Raw genomic sequence first — 21,677 nt, forward strand, 5'->3', positions numbered from 1 at the left:
CCAGACAGTTGAGTCAGATTAGAGGGCCGCTCAAAACAAATGAGGCCATTTTCATAGCGCTACATGCAAATATGATAACTCTCCAGAAGATTAGACTATGAATGGCTTACTTATAGTTTTTTAAGCTGCATATGAGAAAATATTTAACACCAAAACGCTGGTTTAAGTCACAAAATGTTCAGTATGGCTATCAACCTAATTAGGTCACACTAACAAAGTTAAATTTCAAAGGTTAGGTCAGGTAGAAAAGATCCTAATAATAAAAACTGCACATATCCGCTTTTAGAGTATTTTGCACTTTTCACTAGATTGGTACAGTTTAAAATACTTATGCACTACATTCACTCGTGTCATACTGACAATAACTATGAGAATCAAAAAGACAGAACAAACATCTCAACGAAAACAGTAAAAATGACACATTTTGCAGTAGTGCTCAAACTAGTGTTACGGGTTTCAATGAGTACAAAAGTTGCCAATATTCACAGTTTTCAGTGTAAAGCAGATCATCAACCTTGAAAACAAAATTTGATATAAACACATCACGCATTCTTTATTTTGAAAGTGCAAAAGGTTTCAAGTGGGTTTTACATCCTGATGTCAAATGGTTATATGGTTCTTTAGAAAATCATTAAGCACTGGAGCTTCAGAGAAGGGCTTCACTTTGTCCTCTGTTAACAGATTAAACTTATTACCAATACACTTATCACATCAAGAACTTTTTTAATCTCCAAATAACCATATGGCCAACTGGGTTCTTGAGGGAATAGGGAGAATATAAATAGGATAACATGCTGCAGAAATCAATGACACGTTGCTTTACTAATGTACAATGCACAAATTGTTTTATTATTGTTTGCTAAACATATTTTACAGTCAATAAAATGTTGGAGCAAAGAAGTTTTCATGTTCTGTATAAATATTCAGATAATTAGGACTTAATGCAAAAGCATAATTTAAACTGTATTAATTGTAACACATTAATGAAATACCAAATAATACTCACCAAATATATGCAATCAGTGAAGCGCAGCTGTCATCGCTGTATTTGAATGCAAGCTTGTGTTTGGTTGAGTGACTGTAGTCTGTGCCTGAAATGATGATCACTTCCTGTGCCCTGCATAACCTTAATGACGTGTCCAAAATCAATATGATAAATTAAGAAAGCAGAAAAAAAAGAAAAGGAAGAAAGCAACAAAACTGTAGTATAAATTAAAAATGAAAGTTTACAGAACAAAGAAAAGAGTGAAAAGAAAGACTAGTTTGAAAATAGTGGCATACGATAAAGATGAAAATAAGACAAGGATGAGAATAAGCAAAATAATAGGTTGAAACATCTGGGTTGATATTAAAATAGAGGAGGAAATATAAGAGAGAGAGGAACAGTGAGTTTAGAGAGAAGCAGAACAGTGAAATATTCATTACATATGTTCAAGATTAAAAAATATCAAATTTATCCAAACCATATGAAATTAAAGGAAAAGTCCAACTCAAAGCCCAAAACACCCGTATGCTGTTTTGGTAACGCTTTAGTTTAGGGACCAATTCTCACTATTAACTAGTCACTAATTAGCATGCATATAACTAGCATATTGGCTGTTTATTAGTACTTATAAAGCACATATTAATGCCTTATTCTGCATGACCATATTTTAGACCCTTAATCATTAAACCCCATACCTAAACTTAACAACTACCTTACTAACTATTAATAAACAGCAAATTAGGATCTTATTAAGGCAAAAATCATACTTAATAGTGAGAATTGGTTCCCAAACTAAAGATTAACCGCTGGTTTTATTTATTTATAGTTATGTTAAGAGTAAGCAAATGTTTATGCAGTTTTTTAATCATGCATTTTATACCAAGCCTTTTGACGTCATATGATTGCCTTGTCTGACAAACAGACCAAAACTGAAGCCATTGTTTTCTAAAAAATCTGTTCTCCAGCAGAGCTGTCAAATCAAAATGCCATATATGTCAATAACATCTGCAAACATCATCATTGAGGTCGAACTAAGGATGCAACAACTAATCGATAAAAAGGGAGGCAATTAATATTCAGCACAAAAACATTCATTGTGCTGAAATATCATCTGTTGTTGCACGTTAAATTAATGAGTTATTTTTATATTTTAATGTATTTTATGAGTAGGAACTGTACAAGTGTAATCGCCTGAAAATAAATATCAGACGCTTCATATAGGCACCTTTTAGAGGATAAAGAAATGACAGTAAAGACAACTAAACTAGGCTATATTCACTAGCCTATATACAGTACAAATTTATGTAAGGTTTGAAACAAATTACGTAAGGTTTGTGCCACTGCTGCTCTAAACTAACAGCATTGGTGAAAAAAAAAATAATAAATTAGCTTTCTGTATTGGTTAGTCCTTCAATATGCATAAGCTCTTTAGAACCAGTAGTTGGCTATTTATAATGCCATAATATAATTATTGCTCTTAACTAAGAAAAGCAGAAAAACGTCAAGCGCTTTATAATGTGTTTGTTTTTTCGTATACCCAATTACAGTCAAAAAGTACATAAACAATACCAGCAAGAATGCAAGCTGTTATGAAAAGCCATTTTTGTTATTATGTGAATAAATACTAATTAGTTGTTTGTTATTTTCCCAATAAATAACATTTTTATATTTAAACAATTGTTTGACAGATTCCTAAAATATTTGTGTTTTCTCTTTATGATGACAGGTGGTCTAATACATTGTTAAGCACTGTATGTTTTCATGGCATTCAGTTGGCACGTTTGTTTGAAGGACATTGGGCAGAACGTAGAAGTGTTTTCTGTCAATAAAAAAAAAAAAATCAGCCAACTAATCGATTATCAAAATAATCATTAATACCTGATGCTATATTTAATTTCACGGCAGAATGCAAAGATTTGCAGTGAATATAAACTAGTTAAATTCAGTCTGTTCTTAAAATTACTTGAAAATGAATGAATACGAATACTGAAGTTAGTCAGATTATAATGCGATGAGAATAAACGTAGTATCATTCTTCAAAATATCTCCTTTGTTGAAGAAAAAAAAAAGGCATTCAGGGTCAGAATGATATGAGAATGATTAAATAATGATTGAATGTTAATTTCAGGCCAAATATTCCTTTAAACAGACTTGGGTATGTCTCGCGTTTATTTGCACTTACGGACAGAGGCTCTTCAGTTTCTCGGTCTTCTGGTTTTGGGACTTCCAGGCGGTCAATGAAGTTCTGCAGCTCTTTCCTGAAGGCCTTCATCTGAGCAATGATGCGGTAAAGCAGCTCGTGCTCTCGTATCCGACCGCCCTCGTCATCCTCATCCATTCTTCCAAACAGCTCTCCGTTGGTGGCGTAAACACGAGCCTCCGCGATGATGGTGCTGGTATCAGCGATGAGTCTGTCGATGGTCCTGCTCAACCTCTCTGCCTCCATGCGGATATCAATCATCTGCTGGCGGTCTTTGAAACCTCTCGGTAAAAAGCGTCCCTCTGGGGTGTAAAGGGAGCGAGTGGGAGTCAGGCACCGGATGTTGAGGACTTCGTCTGAGTCGCTTTCTCCGCCGACGGGACCCTCGCGTTTGCGATGCGGTGTGAGGCGAGAGCAGTCGTCGTCGCTTTCCCTGCGGCCGCAGTCGCTCTCTGCGTCGCTGTCTCTCGGGCTGCTGCGGATGCCGAGATGCGAGGCCAGATCGTAGCGCTGCATATTGGACAGCAGCACACGGTTTTCATACTGCAGCTGCATCACTTTCCCGCTCAGTTCGTTGATCTGCAGTCTAGCCACTTTTAGCTCTTCCTGCAAGGTTGCAAATTTCGCTCCATCGATCGCTCCGCTGCTAAAGCGCGATCCCTCGTGTGAGCCGGCCTTGTATTTGAGCTTGTTGAGCTCACTGGTTATCATCTTATTCTGCTCTTCCACGTCAGCCAGATTGCGGCGCAGAAGCTCAGCCTCGTCCTCCACCAACTGCAGCTGCTGCCGAAGTTCGGAGAGCGTCTCGCTCTGCTCTCTGGACGAGGGGTCCATCGTCCCTCCAGACAGCTCATCCCCACGCATATCGTCCAGTTCTGCCTTCAGCCCGCGGTTCTCCACTTCCAGCTCCACGATTTTGCGGCCTAATATATTGGCTTCTTCTTCCACCAGCCGCAGACGCAGCTTGAGCTCGGACTCTCTGGTGGTTGGAGGACCTCCAGCCTCGCCTTTGGGGAGAGGACTGTCTACATCACCGTAAAAGGAGCGGTACTTCTGCAGCTCCTGCTCTAGACGGTCCTTCTCTTTGTCTATCTTAGCCATTTTCTTCCGCATCAAGATAGCCTCCTCTTTGATAAAGGCCAACTGGCATTTCAGATCTTCATTTTCCTCCTATGGAAGAAAACGTGGTTTTGAATTGGTGTTTAATTTACTTTCAAATTGTCCATGTGTTGATGCAAACCAAAGAGTACTATGCTCATTTACATTTATGCATTTGGCAGACACTTTTATCAAAAGCTACCTATACACTCAGTGTTGCCAAATCTGTGGTTTTTCCGCATAACTGGACTACTTTAACACTGTTGCCGCAGGTTGTTTTTCATGTCTGCGGGTTAAGCAATCCCAATAATGTGATATTTAGCCCCTAAAATGCAAATTTTACCAGGGGAACCCCAACAAAGAAAATGTGTATTTTTACCCCCCCTCAAAATGCGATTGGGCTAGTTTTGGGTTAGTTTTAAGTAGCAATTGCGCGGGTTTTGTTGTGAAAACCTGACAACCCTGCATCCAAGGTCAGCGTTGCCAGATTGGGAGGATTTCCACCCAAATGGGCTGTTTTGAATATGATTGTGCGGATCAAAATAGATTTGGATGGGTGGGATTTGAGGGTAATGTATTACAAGTAACACGAGTTACGTAATCAGATTACTTTTCCAAGTAACTAGTAAAGTAATGCATAACTTTTAAATTTACAAGAAAATATCTGAGTTACGTCTTCAAATAAGTTTACTTAACACATAAGGTTACTTTATTTTCCAGTTTATTCAATGACACTTCTCCTGTCTCCGTGTTGAGAGAAATTGGGAGTGAGTTCAGAGGCAGAGGCACTTATTCATTTCACTTTTAGTGTGAAAGAGCCTTTACAGATGCCAAAAATATGACTTTGGGGGTTTTTTTATTAAAAAACAAATAGGCAAGCCCAGCTCAGGTGACAAAAAGTAACACAAAAGTACCAATGCATTACTTTCCATAAAAAGTAACTAAATTACGCAAATAGCTACTTTTTAATTGAGTAACGCAATATTGTAATACATTACTTTTAAAAGTAACTTCGCCCAACACTGGTTTTAAAATCTACATTTTAAAGGCAAACTGGCAAACAAACCCTTAGTGTCAGGCTTGCTGTGGCTACAGTAATATAAGTTGTACTACAAAATTGGAGAGTGAACCCAACTTTTGTTCTGTTTGAAGTTAAAGCGAAACATGAAGGTAAGCATATTATTGTTGTTGTTGTAAAATTTTTGGCTCTTTTGGTGTGTGCATGACCCAAAAGTTAGCTTGTTGCACTAATTATGTTGCTTATTCCGAGCTTTTGTGTCTTCATTTGAATTGGCTTGATTTTGCTGTTGACAATGAAAACGATGCATGCGTTTTTTTTTTCTCTCTCTTGTTTCCTCTGTCCCCTGGTCTTGTCGGTCATAGTATGGTTAAATAAAAGGGTATATAAAATTTAATTAATTAATAAAAAATAAATAATATAAAAAAAAAAAAAAAAAAGGCTGTGAATGATGATAGCATAACTACACATACGTACTGTCATGTGTTATCTGTGTTACTGACAGGCCAAAAAAAAAAAAAAAAAAAAAAAAAAAAAAAAAAAAAAAAAAAAAAGAAAACGATGCATGCGTGTTTCCAAGAGTTAAGGTCTGTTAATTTCTTGACTGCCATTTGCAAATATCTGACATACTTTAATAGTTTCTACCTGTTTGGGTAGAAACATTTTATTTATTTTTACTGTATTTGCCATGTCTTGATCTGTTTTCCTGTTGGGGAAATTGATTCATTTTTCTAATTTTATTTTGTCCCTATTTAGTTTGTCACTACTAAGTTAAAATGGTCCTTATAAACCTTGGTTGACATGGCAATAGAATTGTATCACATTATCTTGGCAGTGAACGTTTTGGGCTGAAAATCGTCAACTTAGTCTGGCAACACTGTTCAAGGTACACATGTTGTCAGTCCTTGCATTCCCTGGGAATCAAACCCATGACCTTGGCGTTGCTACAGCATCATGCGCTACTGTTTTGAGCTACAGAAAGGCTCTGGATGCAAACAGCATTGCTCTTACCCCTGATGGGGTTAGTGGAGTCCTCTTCTCTGATTTCTGGACATCTTTTCCTCTTCGTTTCAGAGAGAGCTGACAGAAATATGATTGCATGTTCATAATTTGCAATACATTAGAAATAAAAATGATGGAACTTCATTATTTATACAGAAAGTATCTGTATTCTCAAAACAAATTATGCATGATGTGCCTGTGCATGTGTTAAATGAGTATAGAGAGACAAACCGCACAAAAAAGATTTGTTGAAGTTGTAAACAAAAAGAATATATTTTACAAGAAAATACTATGTCAGTCTTTCTGCTTAAAAATGTCATAATTCAGTAATCAGTATTTGTAATATTAACTATAGCAATTTCTGAGTGAAAATTGTTTAAAAAGGTTCATTCAATACCATTTTTCTCACAGTGCACTGAAAATGGCTTAGTTTGCCATCTGTATACTCTCACCTCTTTGGTCTTCTCCAGCTCATTTTGTAAAGCCTGTTTGGTCACCTCCACTTTAATCAGCTGTTGCCTCAGTCTTTCATTCTCGTCTTCTGTTGTCGTTCGTTTCTCCTCCACATTCTCCAGTTCGTTGTGCAGACGCACAGACACATCCTTGGCCACCTGGTAGAGGAATGAACATTGTAGAGATGTTGTTGTCTTTTTACTGTCACGGTCTCATTCATTGTTGTTTTGTGATTGTGGTTTTTTGACACTAGTTTGTACAGTCTAGCAGCATAGTGAAGAACGTCATATCTGACCCGTGCATTATTTGTTTACATGCATTGTAGTTTGCCTTGAGGATTTGACTCTACCTTTAGGTCTTGCTCCAGGCTCCTCAGCAGTTCCCCGTCAAATTCCCCGGTTTCTGCAGATCGCATTCTCTTCCTCTCTGCCTTTCGCAGGCGATACTGAAGGATTCTGCAGTTCTTATGGGCTCTCTCCAGTTCACGCCGCATGTCCTGTAGCTGACAGGCGTCTTCCTCGTAGAACGTGTCCCTCATTTCATCCATCTCTGCTCGCATTTCTTCAATTTCATGCTAATAAATCACAAGTTCTCATGTCAGTCAGGTTTGCTTACAAAAATATGCATAACTATATTTAATTTGTATAATTTTAGGTTGGTTAGTGACAAATAATGGTGGAACATTTTAAAATCTAGTTAAAATGTCGGAGCCAGTTGTCAGAAATGCAACCAATTTATTTTGGTTTAAAAAAACTTTATCGCATGTTGAACAAAAGTTATCATTAATGATATTTGTCTCAGACCTTGAATACATATGATATTAATTATTCAAGTTGTAAAACATGTTTTTAAGGGAAAATATTTTCTAATCATGCAGTTGACAGTATGTCAAAGTATTTTTGAATCACAAGTACTGTTTTAGACATACAGTCAAACCAATATTCAGACACCTTCAACATGCTCACAGTCTATTCGCTATAGTTTAGAAAATGAACTCAGAGTTAAACTGTGTCAGAACAAATATCTTGAGAATATCAGATAACTTTGATAGAAAGGTATGTAATGAATTGGCTTGAATAGCTGTCAGCTGATAAATATAAGAACACAATTAGATCAAACCAAGCAATGCTTCATTTTGTTCAGTCTGTGGTGGAAAAAAGTCAAATTGGCAATTAAAGAAAAAACACTTCAGCAAAACCATTTTTGATCACAAATTTTACTGGTAGTCCATGGTATGAAGAATTTTTGTGTATAATATGTCACAGTTTACTTTATTTTGCTATCCTCAGTTAAATGAAATACAGTGTCCTGCACCAAATAGTAAAAATAATATCAAAAAATATATCCGGTGTCTGAATATTTTTTGGTTTGACTGTGTATCAGCTGAACTTTGACTGAACTAACCAGCTATGTCGTTATAAAAAAAAGGCCAAATTATCTGAAATATTTTAAGTGACTTATTGCATTTCACTCTAAATTAGTTTTTTTTTGAAGCTGCAAATAAAACAAGAAGCATTTCAGTCTTTCTACTTAAAATGTAATGTTTAATTAAATGTTTTATTTGTTGTTTCTTTGTAATTATTTGCAAAATTTATTATGAGTTTCTGAGTGAAAATGGTGTCCAATTCTACACTTTTTTCTTCAGTCTTGAATCAGTCGTGAGTTTAAGGGGTTTTATGTTCTTCTCCTCACATGATAAAACAAACTCCCTACACTATGGTTTCAAGTATTAATATTTTCTTTCAATAATTCTTAATCGCCCTTAAAAAAGATTTCTGCCAAACTACTTTAAAATAGTTATTCTTTGTTCTCAGGGTGGCCTTATGTCCTACAAAAAATATAAATCAACTTAATTAAATTTTTTACTGCGTTAGGCTAACTGAGACTTGTTATAGCACCTGCACATCATTACTCTTGTGTTGATTCTGATTGCTTCCATTGTCCTCATTTGGAAGTCGCTTTGAATAAAAGCATCTGCTAAATGACTAAATGTAAATTTAGAATCGAAAGCATGCTGTTCATTACAAAAAGACATCGTATGCATTTCATTTGAAATGTTTTCTAATAAAGCCATATTTACAGCCACATTTTGCATCCTATACCTTCAGGTATTCGTTCTCGTCCTCCAGTCTCTCAATCTCCTCCTGCAGCTCCATGTTTGGTGGAGGCAAGGCCTCTGAGGGCCGGTGTGCATCGGTGGGCATCAGCTGTGGCTCCGTTACCGGTGAGCTCGGCGTCTTCATGCCGCTTTCCTTCTTCAAGCTTTTGTTCATGTGAAACTGTATGAGCTCAGACTGCAAGCATCCCTCCCTCCAGAAGCCCGGGCCGCAGCCTACAGCGCTCTTGGCCGTCTTGCCTCCCTCGGCTCTCATCGTCTCTCTCTTGCCCTGAGAGGACTTACTGGAGCTCGGCTGATCGGACACCACCCGAGCAGCATCGGCCCCCAGACCCGGCTCGTCGGCGGCGTAGGGCTCCTCGGAGGAGCTGCTGCGCTCCTCGATGCTCTTGCTCTTCTCCGCGCGTCTCAGAGTCGGGCTTTCTGCTCCACTGCCGTGGACAGCTGCTGCTCCTCGGGCCGCATGCCGGTCTTTGCTAGTGACTGGAGAATTACTGCGGCTGCTCTTACCGCCGCTCTTCGATGCGCCGCCGGAGGCTTTACCAGACACGCCTTTGGAAGCCGCTTTGGACGGCGAGTCTTTGAATCTGGCTGGCGAGGACGCGCGCTGCTGCTGCTTCATGCTGCTGTTTTCTACAGAGTCCATTCTGTCATCTGTGCGCGTAATCCATATGTGTCCCTGGAGCACAAAGCCAATCATCAGTAGCACAGGTATATTTGTAGCAATAACCACCAATACATTGTATGGGTCAAAATTATACATTCTTCTTTTATGCCCAAAATCATTACGATATTAAAGGGATAGTTCACCCAAAAATGAAAATTCTGTCATTAATTACTCACCCTCATGTGGTTCCAAACCCGTAAGACCTTCATTCATCTTCAGAACACAAATTAAGAAATGTTTTATGAAATCCGGGAGCTTTGTGGTGCTCTCGATAATGGCGGAATTTGACAGGATTTGGAGGAGAAGAATTGTTGAATAAAGAATAAAGTTATTTTTGTTTTCTTTGTGCACAAAAAGTATTCTCGTAGCTTCATAAAATTATGGTTGAACCACTGATATCACATGGAGTATTTTATTGATGTCCTTACTAACGTTTCTGGACCTGGGAACATTTGGAATTTCAGTTGTGTTGCTGTCTATGGAGGGTCAGAGAGCTCTTATGGGTTTGGAACGACATGAGGGTGAGTAATTAATGACAGAATTTTCATTTTTGAGTGAGCTACTCCTTTAAGTGAAGAATAAGATCATGTTCCATGAATATATTTAGTAAATTTCCTACTGTAAATATATCAAAACTTCATTTTTGATTAGTAATATGCATTGCTAAGAACTTCATTTGAACAACTTTAAAGGAGATTTTCTCAATATTTAGATTTTTTTGCTCCCTCAGATTCCAGATTTTCAAATAGTTGTATCTCAGACAAATATTGTCCACAAACTATACATCAATGGAAAGATTATTTATTCAGCTTTCAGATGATCCAAATCTCAATTTCAAATAATTGATCCTTCATGTTTTATCCTGCATGCAGCTGAGAGGGAAAACGTTTCAGTATTTTAATTATTATAACGGATCTGTAGTTGCATATAGATCATAATGTAATTTCATCATCTTAAGATATTAGCTCAAAACTGGTCTACGAGATACAATGACCAGCACGGACCAGATACAGTAGAAACCAGCTAAAGCAGATTTCCCAGCAGTGGGCTCAACCCATCGCACAATTAATGGGGATATGTCTTTGTCTCGTATTATTTTGTTCAAAAAGGTTTGAAGAATGTCAGTGCTCTTGTAAGAGTGTCTGATTGCCCTTACAAAAATTAACCATGGCTTTGCTACAAATTAACCCCCCCCCCCCCCCCCCAAAAAAAAAACAAAAAAACATGGTTACTATAGTAAAACCACGGTAACCACAAATTAACCATGGTTTTGCTACACTAACCGTAGTTTAATCATGGTATTTGAAGTAAAACTGTGGTTAATATGGTAATCAATGTGCCAGAAAACATGGTTAGTCCACTTTTACTACAATAAAACCATGGTTAATTTAAGGGGGAAGTCAGGATGTTATAATGGCAGATCAGATGTTGTCATCATTCAGTGATGCTGCAGCTCAGACAGGCCTAGTCTTTTTCACGTATACATTTACAGCAAGTCAATAAAATCAAGACAGACAGACTATTATATCAGCTCCGCGTCTTTTTCTTTCACTGGTCCGATTATCTTCCTATGGGCCCGACTGATATTCAATAACGAGTCATGGACGGGAAAATACAAATAAAATAACAAAGACATCGATCATGTGGCAGCAGCTGAATTTTAAAGATAAAAGAGAAGCATCATAAATTATTATTTACTAGCCTTATATGCAGAGACTCATCTGTTACATTAATTCAGTATAGCCTAAGGCTATTGTTACAATTTCCATCTTAGCTTCCACAGCCTCGTGTCCATGTGAAGCAAGACTTTATTTGTCATTCTTACACCGACTGGGTTTAATATCGTTGCGGTGAGGTGTTTTCTCAAGGTGAATCAATCTTTGAAGCCTTTCTTTATACCCAGCCGAGCAACAGACGCACAGACAACACGCTTAACCATCCCTCAATAACAGACGAACACCATTCTTACCTTTTAACATCTCATCTTCTCATCCTCAGGGTGCGGGGAGAAAATAATGGCAGAGTAGAGCGACTACAACCACCATTAAACTGATCAATACGGTGACGTCACCGCGGGGCGGGGTCTGGAGCATCAGAGGCGTTTGACTCTATCATCTATCCATCTATCTATCTATCTATCTATCTATCTATCTATCTATCTATCTATCTATCTATCTATCCATCTATCCATCTATCCATCTATCTGTCTATCTATCTATCATCTGTCTGTTCACCCTAGAAAAGTAAATGTAATGTTTTAAGTAATAGGCCTAATAATAATTGTATTTAGCTCAATTTATTCAACACAGGAAAATACAGTCTGTTGCTATTTATAAAAAGGAAATTTAAAAAATTCCTGTGAATTTTCTCAAGAAGGATAAAATGATAAAGCATGCAATTGCATTGTTGAAATATTACAAAACATGCATGAAATCTTGATTTCTACATCCAGTGACTCTGTAAAATCAGTTTGATAAATGTTTTGGGTGTGATTTTGTAGTTTGTAGATGATGTCAGTGCTGTGGGTGAGGTGAGACTGACAGATCAATACAGCTGAGCTCCACCAGAGCGTCTCCATCACACACACACACACACACACACACCATCTGGGATGAACACACACTGCCATCATGTCTGTCGTCCTTCTCTCTTGCCCAGTCATACTGCCCTACAAAAGCTTCAAATTATTTTACAAAGGCAAAACAAGGAAACATGGACAGGAACATGGAAACTAGAAAACATTACTCTTTCAAAAACAGCCAGAAACCTTGGAGTTGTGATTGATAAGCTGAATTTCTCAGACCACATTGCTAAAACTGCCCAGTCCTGCAGATTTGCATTATACAATATTAAGAAGATTAGGCCCTTTCTCTCGGAACATGCAACACAACTCCTTGTTCAGGCTCTTGTTCTGTCCAGACTTGACTATTGCCATGCTCTCTTGGCAGGTCTTCCAGCCAATTCCATCAAACCTCTACAATTAATCCAAAATGCTGCAGCAAGATTAATCTTTAATGAGCCGAAAAGAACGCACGTCACGCCTCTGTTCATCAATTTGCACTGGCTACCAATAGCTGCTCGCATTAAATTCAAGGCATTAATGTTTGCCTACAGAACCACCACTGGCTCTGCACCCGTTAACCTAAATTCATTGCTTCAGACTTATGTGTCTCTAGAAGCTTGCGTTCAAGTGAACGAAGCATTATTGTGCCATCCCAAAGACGCACATAAACAATTTCACAGACTTTTTCATTAACTGTTCCCATCTGGTGGAATGACCTGCCCAACTCAATCCGAGAAGCTGAATCCTTACCCATCTTCAAGAAATGGCTAAAAACTCATCTCTTCCATCTTTATTTGACCCTCTAACTCTAGCACTCTCTATTCTAATTTTATTTTATCTATATGTCTTTTTGTTTAAAAAAAAATAAAAATAATTATCTGTACTGCGTTAGGCTAACCAAGACAAGGCACTTGCACGTTGTTGCTCTTTTGTTGGTTTTGATTGCTTCTTATGTCCTCATTTGTAAGACGCTTTGGATAAAAGCGTCTGCTAAATGACTAAATAAATAAATAAAACATACAGGCTAACATTCAGTCACCAGCGAAGTCAGAGGCTGTTTCTCAATATGTGTTCTTCAGTGATCTTGCATCCTTGTGTTCTCGTTCTACGTCATTATCAACCGTCCATCAAAGTTCAGTTCAGTTCCAATTCTCAAGAACGCAAGTAGAGAAGACGCATAAAAGTTCCCGGATTTGTTCTTTATATCAAGGATGCATCGAGTGCAGACTTGAGAGAATCAAGCCGTTAGAAATCCCAGAAGACGCTGCGGACGGCCGGTGTACGGAAGTCTGTAAGCTTTAAACTTGCTGTCATTTTCTTTAAACCTGCTTGCTTTTACTTCATATCTATATTTATTTATAACTCGACAGCTCTTGAAGTTGAAAGTAAACATCTATCATTTTGTTTTGCTTAACTTTAATAAAGTTATGAAACCCAGAGAAAGTCTGCATTTTTATTGGCATATTAAAATTCATTTTAACATAGTCTTAGTTAAACATATAACACTGAAATAAAACGATATACAATTATATGAAATAATGTCTATAACAGTATGAAATGTTGTAATAAGTTTGTAATGTCGCCACCTCTGGAGAAACTGCAGCGGGCGCCATCGCCTTGGAGAACACAGCATCAAGCGCCACTATCTCAGGAAGTTCTGCAGGATCAGCCGCCACCTCTGGAGAAATATTTGAGACTATGTGGTCAGTTAAGCAAGAACGCAGTACATCTCAATTCTCACAAGGATGTGTTCTGTGTTCTTGCGTCCTTCCCTGTTCTTTCTTCTAAGGAAGCCTTGCAAGACTGGTCTCCACGAGAACACAAGTCCGTTCTCTGCGTTCTTGGAATTGAGAAACAGCCAGAGAGTGTGAGTGCTACTTTTAAATTCCTTCTAATGTGAGACAGCTGTGAACTGATGATGAGATCTGATGAGAGACGGGTGATTGCAATTGATGATGTGTCCAGGCAGAGGATTATGGAAAATAGAGTCTAGGGTGAGTGGTAAAGGGTACAGGATGGGTGCCCTCTAGCGGAGCTCGTGGGCACTCCAGTTAGAGATTGTGACAGAGCCCACCCCTTAAAGAGTGGCTTCCAGACACTCATTAACAGACCAGAGTCCAGGAGAGAGATGGCAGGGACGCAGAACAGGGGGAGGGATGGAGTACCGGGTCCATGGAGAAGTGAAGCAACAGAGGACTGAGGCAGAGCCGGTGGAGCCAGGAACCAAGGTGGAGCAGGAGCGAGGCGGAGTTGGCAGCCAGGGCAGAGCTGGCAGAGCAGGGAGCCAGGGCGGAGCTGAGGAACACCAGGACGGAGCAGAAGACCACCAGGGCAGAGCAGGCAGAGCTGAAGACCACCACAATGGAGCAGAAGACCACCAGAGCAGGGAAGAAGACCACCATGGCAGAGCAGACAGAGCAGAAGATCACCTCGGCAGAAATGAGAGAAAACTGGATGGACAGACACTTCATAGTTAGACTCATTGACTGAAACTGGCAAGACAGATCAAAATCAGATTCAATAGCAGAATTTAGACAGAAAGACAGTTCAGAAACAGCATCTTTGGCTGTAACAGGGCAAGCAGAGAGTTCAGGGGCAGCCCTTATGACCAAGACAAGACAGGCAGAGAGTTCAAAGACGGCCTCCATAGCTGTGACAGGACAAGCAGAGAGTTCACAGACTGCCTCCATAGCTGTGACGGGATAGGCAGGGAGTTCACAGGTGGATACCACTGACACCTCTGGAGGTTCTGCAGCGGATGCCGTCACCTCTGGAGGTTCTACAGCAGTAGCATCAGGAGTTTCAACAAACACAGAGAATTCTGAGACAGTGCTTGCGGTCTTGACAGAAGCATCAGGAAACAGGGAGAATTCCTTGACATTCTTCTTGACAGGGTAGATACGGAGTTAACGGTCTCTTCGACTGCGACATGACAGGCTGAAAGTGCATTGCTGGGCTCCACCACCACACAAGGGGCTGAAGCAAGCGCCACTGCCTCGGGAGGTTCTGCAGCATACGTCGCCACCTCTGGAGAAATCATCGTGGACACCGCCACCTCGGGAGGTTCTGTGGTGGTGTATGCATTCCAAGCACACCATAAAGCAATTTTGATCAAGGGAAGTGCTTCAGACAGGGGAATCAGTTCAGGAACAGGAGGGCTAGAGTGAGTGGATTAGGGGATACCAGCTGCACCTGCTGACATCAGTGGTGAATCCTCCACGCTGGATGCCAGTCTGGGATACTGACAAAATGACTTTGGAAATCTGAGTGCAACAGACAGGAAGTGACGAGACTCTGGACAATCAGCTGTGAAGTGACGAGACTCTGGACGATCAGCTGTGAAGTGACGAGACTCTGGACGATCAGCTGTGAAGTGACGTGACTCTGGATGATCAGCTGTGAAGAGACGAGACTCTGGACAATCAGCTGTGAAGTGACGTGACTCTGGACGATCAGCTGTGAAGTGACGAGACTCTGGACGATCAGCTGTGAAGTGACGAGACTCTGGACGATCAGCTGTGAAGTGACGTGACTCTGGATGATCAGCTGTGAAGTGACAAGACTCTGGACGATCAGCTGTGAAGTGATGAGACTCTGGACGATCAGCTGTGATGAGACGAGACTCTGGACGATCAGCCGTGACGAGACGAGTCTCTGGATGATCAGCTGTGAAGTGACGAGACTCTGGACGATCAGCCGTGACGAAACGAGACTCTGGACGATCAGCTGTGAAGAGACAAAACTCTGGACGATCAGCTGTGAAGTGACGTGACTCTGGATGATCAGCTGTGAAGAGACGAGACTCTGGACGATCAGCTGTGAAGAGACAAAACTCTGGACGATCAGCTGTGAAGTGACGTGACTCTGGATGATCAGCTGTGAAGAGACGAGACTCTGGACGATCAGCTGTGAAGTGACGTGACTCTGGATGATCAGCTGTGAAGTGACGAGATTCTGGACAATCAGCTGTGAAGTGACGAGACTCTGGTCGATCAGCCGTGACGAGACGAGACTCTGGACAATCAGCCGTGACGAGATGAGACTCTGGACGATCAGCCGTGATGAGACGAGACTCTGGACGATCAGCCGTGACGAGACTCTGGATGATCAGCTGTGAAGTGACGAGACTCTGGACGATCAGCCGTGACGAGACAAGACTCTGGACGATCAGCCGTGAAGTGACGTGACTCTGGATGATCAGCTGTGAAGAGACGAGACTCTGGACGATCAGCCGTGACGAGACGAGACTCTGGACGATCAGTCGTGAAGTGACGTGACTCTGGATGATCAGCTGTGAAGAGACGAGACTCTGGACGATCAGCCGTGACGAGACTCTGGACGATCAGCTGTGAAGTGACGTGACTCTGGACGATCAGCTGTGAAGAGACGAGACTCTGGACGATCAGCTGTGAAGTGACGTGACTCTGGATGATCAGCTGTGAAGAGACGAGACTCTGGACGATCAGCCGTGACGAGACTCTGGACGATCAGCCGTGAAGTGACGTGACTCTGGATGATCAGCTGTGAAGAGACGAGACTCTGGACGATCAGCCGTGACGTGACTCTGGATGATCAGCTGTGAAGAGACGAGACTCTGGACGATCAGCTGTGAAGTGACGTGACTCTGGATGATCAGCTGTGAAGAGACGAGACTCTGGACGATCAGCCGTGACGAGACGAGACTCTGGACGATCAGCTGTGAAGTGACGTGACTCTGGATGATCAGCTGTGAAGAGACGAGACTCTGGACGATCAGCTGTGAAGTGACGTGACTCTGGACGATCAGCTGTGAAGAGACGAGACTCTGGACGATCAGCCGTGACGAGACTCTGGATGATCAGCCGTGACGAGATGAGACTCTGGACGATCAGCCGTGAAGAGACGAGACTCTGGACGATCAGCCGTGACGAGACGAGACGTGACTCTGGACGATCAGCCGTGAAGTGACGTGACTCTGGACGATCAGCCGAGAAGTGACGTGACTCTGGACGATCAAATGTATAGTTCTCTGTACAATGGACTTACCCCTCAAAACATCAAGTCATTAGTTTATCGTATAAATCATTACGGTAAATGCAAAATGATTGATCTAGTTGTCATAAATTGTCAAGCATATGTTCTATACATTTCTATTAGACTTTTATAAATTTGCCATAAATTGTGCAAGTGAATCTTGACTTTCACTAATGAAGAGAATATAGATCAACCAATGATAAAACATAATGTAGTTCTCTGAAATAGCTCAAAGGTACATCTCATCAACCTTCAACTGGAAAGCATATACTGATAGTGGACTTTATCATTTTAATTTTTGCATTTGTGCACATATTTCTTTTTCTTTTCTATTTCACAATGACGTTGTAATGTGTTTTTTTTGTTTGTTTTTTGGTCAGACCACTAGTAAAAGTGCAACTATGAATCATATCCAGTCTTTTTCAATCAATATACCACATACAGTAATGTTTACATTTGTACATTTGAAATAGATATATGGCATACATAAGAAATGCAGCCTTCTGTATTTCAGTACAGTAACTGTCATCCAAACTGCTGCCATAGTTTACATCAGGTAATACTAACAGAGTGCACTGTTATACTGACAACATGACTAAGCATTTTGCCTATCTTGTTTGTGAACAATGACACAAGGACATCAGGCATGCGAGAGGATTTTACCCCCGCTGCCTGGCCAGGGCCAGTATAGCCTGTGATGCTGAAGAGGTTCTTTGGCCTGTCCCAGACCAAAGCCGGGATACTGGGGCAGAATAATTATTTTTGTTGTTTTCTGTATTGTACTGTACTCTACAGTACATTAAATTGAGGAATAAAACATTTGGGGAGTACCACAATCAACACTTATTACCAGTTTTTGTAGTATTGTTTTGAATTGATCTCATCAGTGTGTAAAACTGTGTTGTAGTGTGTGTGTTTTTGACTGTGTGTCATGTCTGAGAGCAAAGTTTGGTTTTTCAGCAAGATTGAGTTGTTTTGAGTGGATAGCTTCATTTTGACCTGAATATAGGAAGTTTGGGGAATTGAGTTAGAAGTTATGGATTGGTGTTTACTGTTTTGAGAATACGAGGCATAATTTCAAGAAATGTGTTTAAGCAATCAAGAAAAACTGTAAGAAAAGTTTACTTTCATTACACGACTGTAAAGAGATCTTACAGTAGATGAAAAGCTCTAGAAGAGAAAAGTACAAAGACCGAACAACAGAATATACAGTAAACACACTGGAATATACTGTCAGTTACTGTACAGCAATAACTAAATCAATTCTGCATCCTCTGCCAAGTTGCATTACAGTATTGGTAATATCCTTATTTGTTATACTATAGCAGTTTCTTAGTCTTCCGACAAAAGATGTTTCATCCCCTAAACAGTCAACTCTCAGTTCTGCACAAATACATGTAAGAAGTACTTGGCTACAAATCAATTCAACAGTTACAAGTCTGAGGATGTGTGGTACAGTATTTACAGTACAAAGAATAGTGAGGGTCCTCTCATCTGTAATACTGCTATATATACTGCGTTTATGTGGTGTACGAGGACATGAGTTTGTATAATGACGTGGGTATGACATAACATGAAGGTGATTTATGAGGACACTTTCTGTGTCCCTGTAATACAAAAGGCTTATTAAATCATACAGAATGAGTTTTTTTTGAAAATCTAAAAATGCACAAAGTTTCCTGTAAGGGGTAGGGTTAGGTGTAGGGTTGGTGTAGGGCGATAGAAAATACCATTTGTACAGTATAAAAACCATTACGCCTATGGAATGAACCCATAAAACATGGAAACACAACGTATGTGTGTGAGTGTGTGTGTGTGTGTGTGTGCAGGGCGGGGGTGGACAGACGTGGCCCTCTCTGTCCAGCTGGTATCTGAATGCAGGCCATGCAGCAGCTGGGATACGTAAGGCAGGGTTTATAATTGTTGCCATTAGCAGAATGCATCAGCGAGGAGTCTATTCAGTGTAATGGATGGGTCTGTCACAGCTGGGAGTCTGTAATGATGAAGTGTGTAACCATATGACAGAGAATGGTGTGTTTCATTTGAGCATAAAGTCACCTATATGGACTGAAACAAACCCCAGCCTTAAAGGGATAGTGTGACCATTTCCTCACCCTCAGTTTGGCCCAAACCTGTATGAATTTCTTTCTTCTGATGAACACAAAAGAAGATATTTTGTTACCAAATAGTTTCTGGTCCCCATTAACTTCCATTCTTTTTTTCCATGGAAGTCAATGGGGACCAACAAATCTTTAAAATATCTTCTTCTGTGCTCAGCAGATGACAGAAACTCATACAGGTTTGGAACGAAATGAGGAAATGATGACAGAGTTGTCATTGGGTTTTTTGGTGAACTATCCATTTAAGTATTGTAACTCGTCTAGCACTGTTTCTGCTACAGACATGAACGATTCCTCAAATAGTGCTTTTCTGAGCAATTCACATCAGATCACAGCAACACCCTGGGTTATGTGTCAATACTTTTTGAAAGATATACCGTTCATTAAACTGTAATTTGTTTCTGTGATGCGCAGCTGTATTTTCAGCTTCATTACTACAGTCTTCAGTGTCACATGATCTTCAGAAATCATAATAATATTTTGTGGGAACCGAGATGCATTTTATTTTTCAGGATTCACAGATGAATAAAAAGTTTAAAAAGAACAGCATTTATTTGAAATTTTGACATTGACATTGAGCATTTATTTGACATTATAACTGTGTTTGCTGTCAGTTTTGATTAATGTAAAGCATCCTTGCTAAATAAAAGTTTTAATTTCTTTAAAAAAAAATCTCACTAACCCCACAGTTGTCACGGTTGGTGGTTGTAGTAAGGGCGCCCACAAACGACAAATAACGAAAGGTATATTTATTAGCTTCAACACACGAATAACCATTACAAACTTAAGATCCGACAAACACAGAGGGAGAACTGAGGACTTATAAAGGGAGTGGAACAAACGAGGAAACAAGGTAATTAATAGAACACAGGTGATGACGATAATTAATTAACAGAACTAGGACACAAACTAAAGCAGGAAGAACCAAATAAGGAAGAAACAGAACAAAACCAAAACTGACATATTACAACAGTAGAGTATTTGTACTTTATGTCTGTATGCATGTTTGTCTGTGGGATCTTCTCTCTTTGTTTTCTGCATTCTTACAGTAGTTTGCTGCTATTTGTAGCTGAACTCAACAACGCCTTTGTGATGGGAGGAATAAAAAAAGATGATTTGAGTGTCTGCAGACAGGAAGAGGATTGCATTACTGCGGCCTCCGTGGAGAATCAGAGCGAGAGCTGCAGGGAAGAACAGAGACGCCTGTCTGCTTCCTCAGTCACATGAGGAGCGAGCTCTGATTGAGTCCAGACAGTCAGGCTGGATGCTTTTTTTGTCTATGAAATGGCTGTACGTTTGGAAAGGGGATTTTTAAAGTACATTTCCGTGATTTTAAAAATTCTATCAGACAGAGAATCTTTAATTCTTTAAATGATAATAAATTTCGTTGCTCCTCTTGTTTCTCCTAACAAATATGTTAGGGGCATAAATGCATGAAAACAAATTATGAATGAAGATAGAAGAAGAACATGCCAACAGGTTAACAAAACATAAACCAGCACACAGTTCGTAGGAGATCGGAGACCAGGAACGAAGGAGTACTACGCTGGAGAATCGTTGGAGAATCGTCAGGAGATCTAGAGCTAAGTAGACACTGGTAAGGCGTGCACATCGAGTCTGGGGACAGTACAGGGATGTGAACGGTAGACCGGAAGAGGAGGGAGTGTGGAGAGTGTGCAGATATAGTGGAGCTGATGAGTGCTGCTGATTAGTGACGAGGAGACTGTGATCAGGTGTGTGTCGTGACTGGGCTGATGACTGTGATGGATCCCTGACAGACACCTTCAACATATATTTTATAACTTACCATTTTCCATTTTTTTCTCAGTGTAGATATATAAATCTGTATTCAAATCTAAAAGTCACGTGTCATAATCTCTTCTGACTGCAGCTGAATGAAATGTGTCACATTAAAGCATCAGACACTCATTAGGAAGAGCAGATGGTAAATCCCATCAGACAGAGGGCAGGTGTGTACCGTTACCATGGAAACCTTTGTCTTTGCCGAGGAGGAGGAGAAGCGTGCTGATTGGTCCTCTGTGAATGAGTGAGGGAGCGGAGCTCAGACCGGAAACAGCAGAGGAGAGGAGACGCTGCTGCGGCTGAACAGACGAGGCCTTCACTGGGAAAGATCATGGGAAGAACATCATTAGAAATACACTCATCTTTCTACTGAGGGTTACAGGGTTTTTGTTTTGTTGTTATGATGATCATATGTGGGTTGATAATATAAACTTGTTTTGAAAAGAAAATTTCAGAAATATATATGCCTATATTTCTTAACAGTAATATTGTGAAATATTTTTACAATCTCAAATATGATTTAAATATTAAAATGTAGTTTATTCCTGTGATGCGCAGCTGTATTTTCAGCATCATTACTCCAGTCTTCAGTGTCACATGATCTTCAGAAATCATAATAATATACTGATTTACTGCTCA

At 40.1% G+C, this 21,677-nt stretch overlaps 1 protein-coding gene across 1 annotated transcript; it reads right to left on the minus strand.

The window, feature by feature from the left end:
* Positions 1-827: 827 nt before the first annotated feature.
* LOC306878621 (microtubule cross-linking factor 3-like) lies at positions 828-11,608 on the minus strand. The gene is made up of 7 exons (XM_079431059.1): positions 11,509-11,608; positions 8,859-9,551; positions 7,106-7,330; positions 6,756-6,914; positions 6,313-6,381; positions 3,168-4,355; positions 828-1,126 (listed from the first exon to the last, which is right to left on the minus strand). The coding sequence occupies exons 2-7, from the start codon at positions 9,516-9,518 to the stop codon at positions 1,037-1,039; spliced, it is 2,391 nt and encodes a 796-aa protein (XP_079287185.1). The 5' UTR covers positions 9,519-9,551; positions 11,509-11,608; the 3' UTR covers positions 828-1,036.
* Positions 11,609-21,677: the final 10,069 nt, after the last annotated feature.

Source organism: Barbus barbus, assembly GCF_936440315.1.
Source record: "Barbus barbus genome assembly, chromosome: 12".
NCBI classification, from domain to species: Eukaryota; Metazoa; Chordata; class Actinopteri; order Cypriniformes; family Cyprinidae; genus Barbus; species Barbus barbus.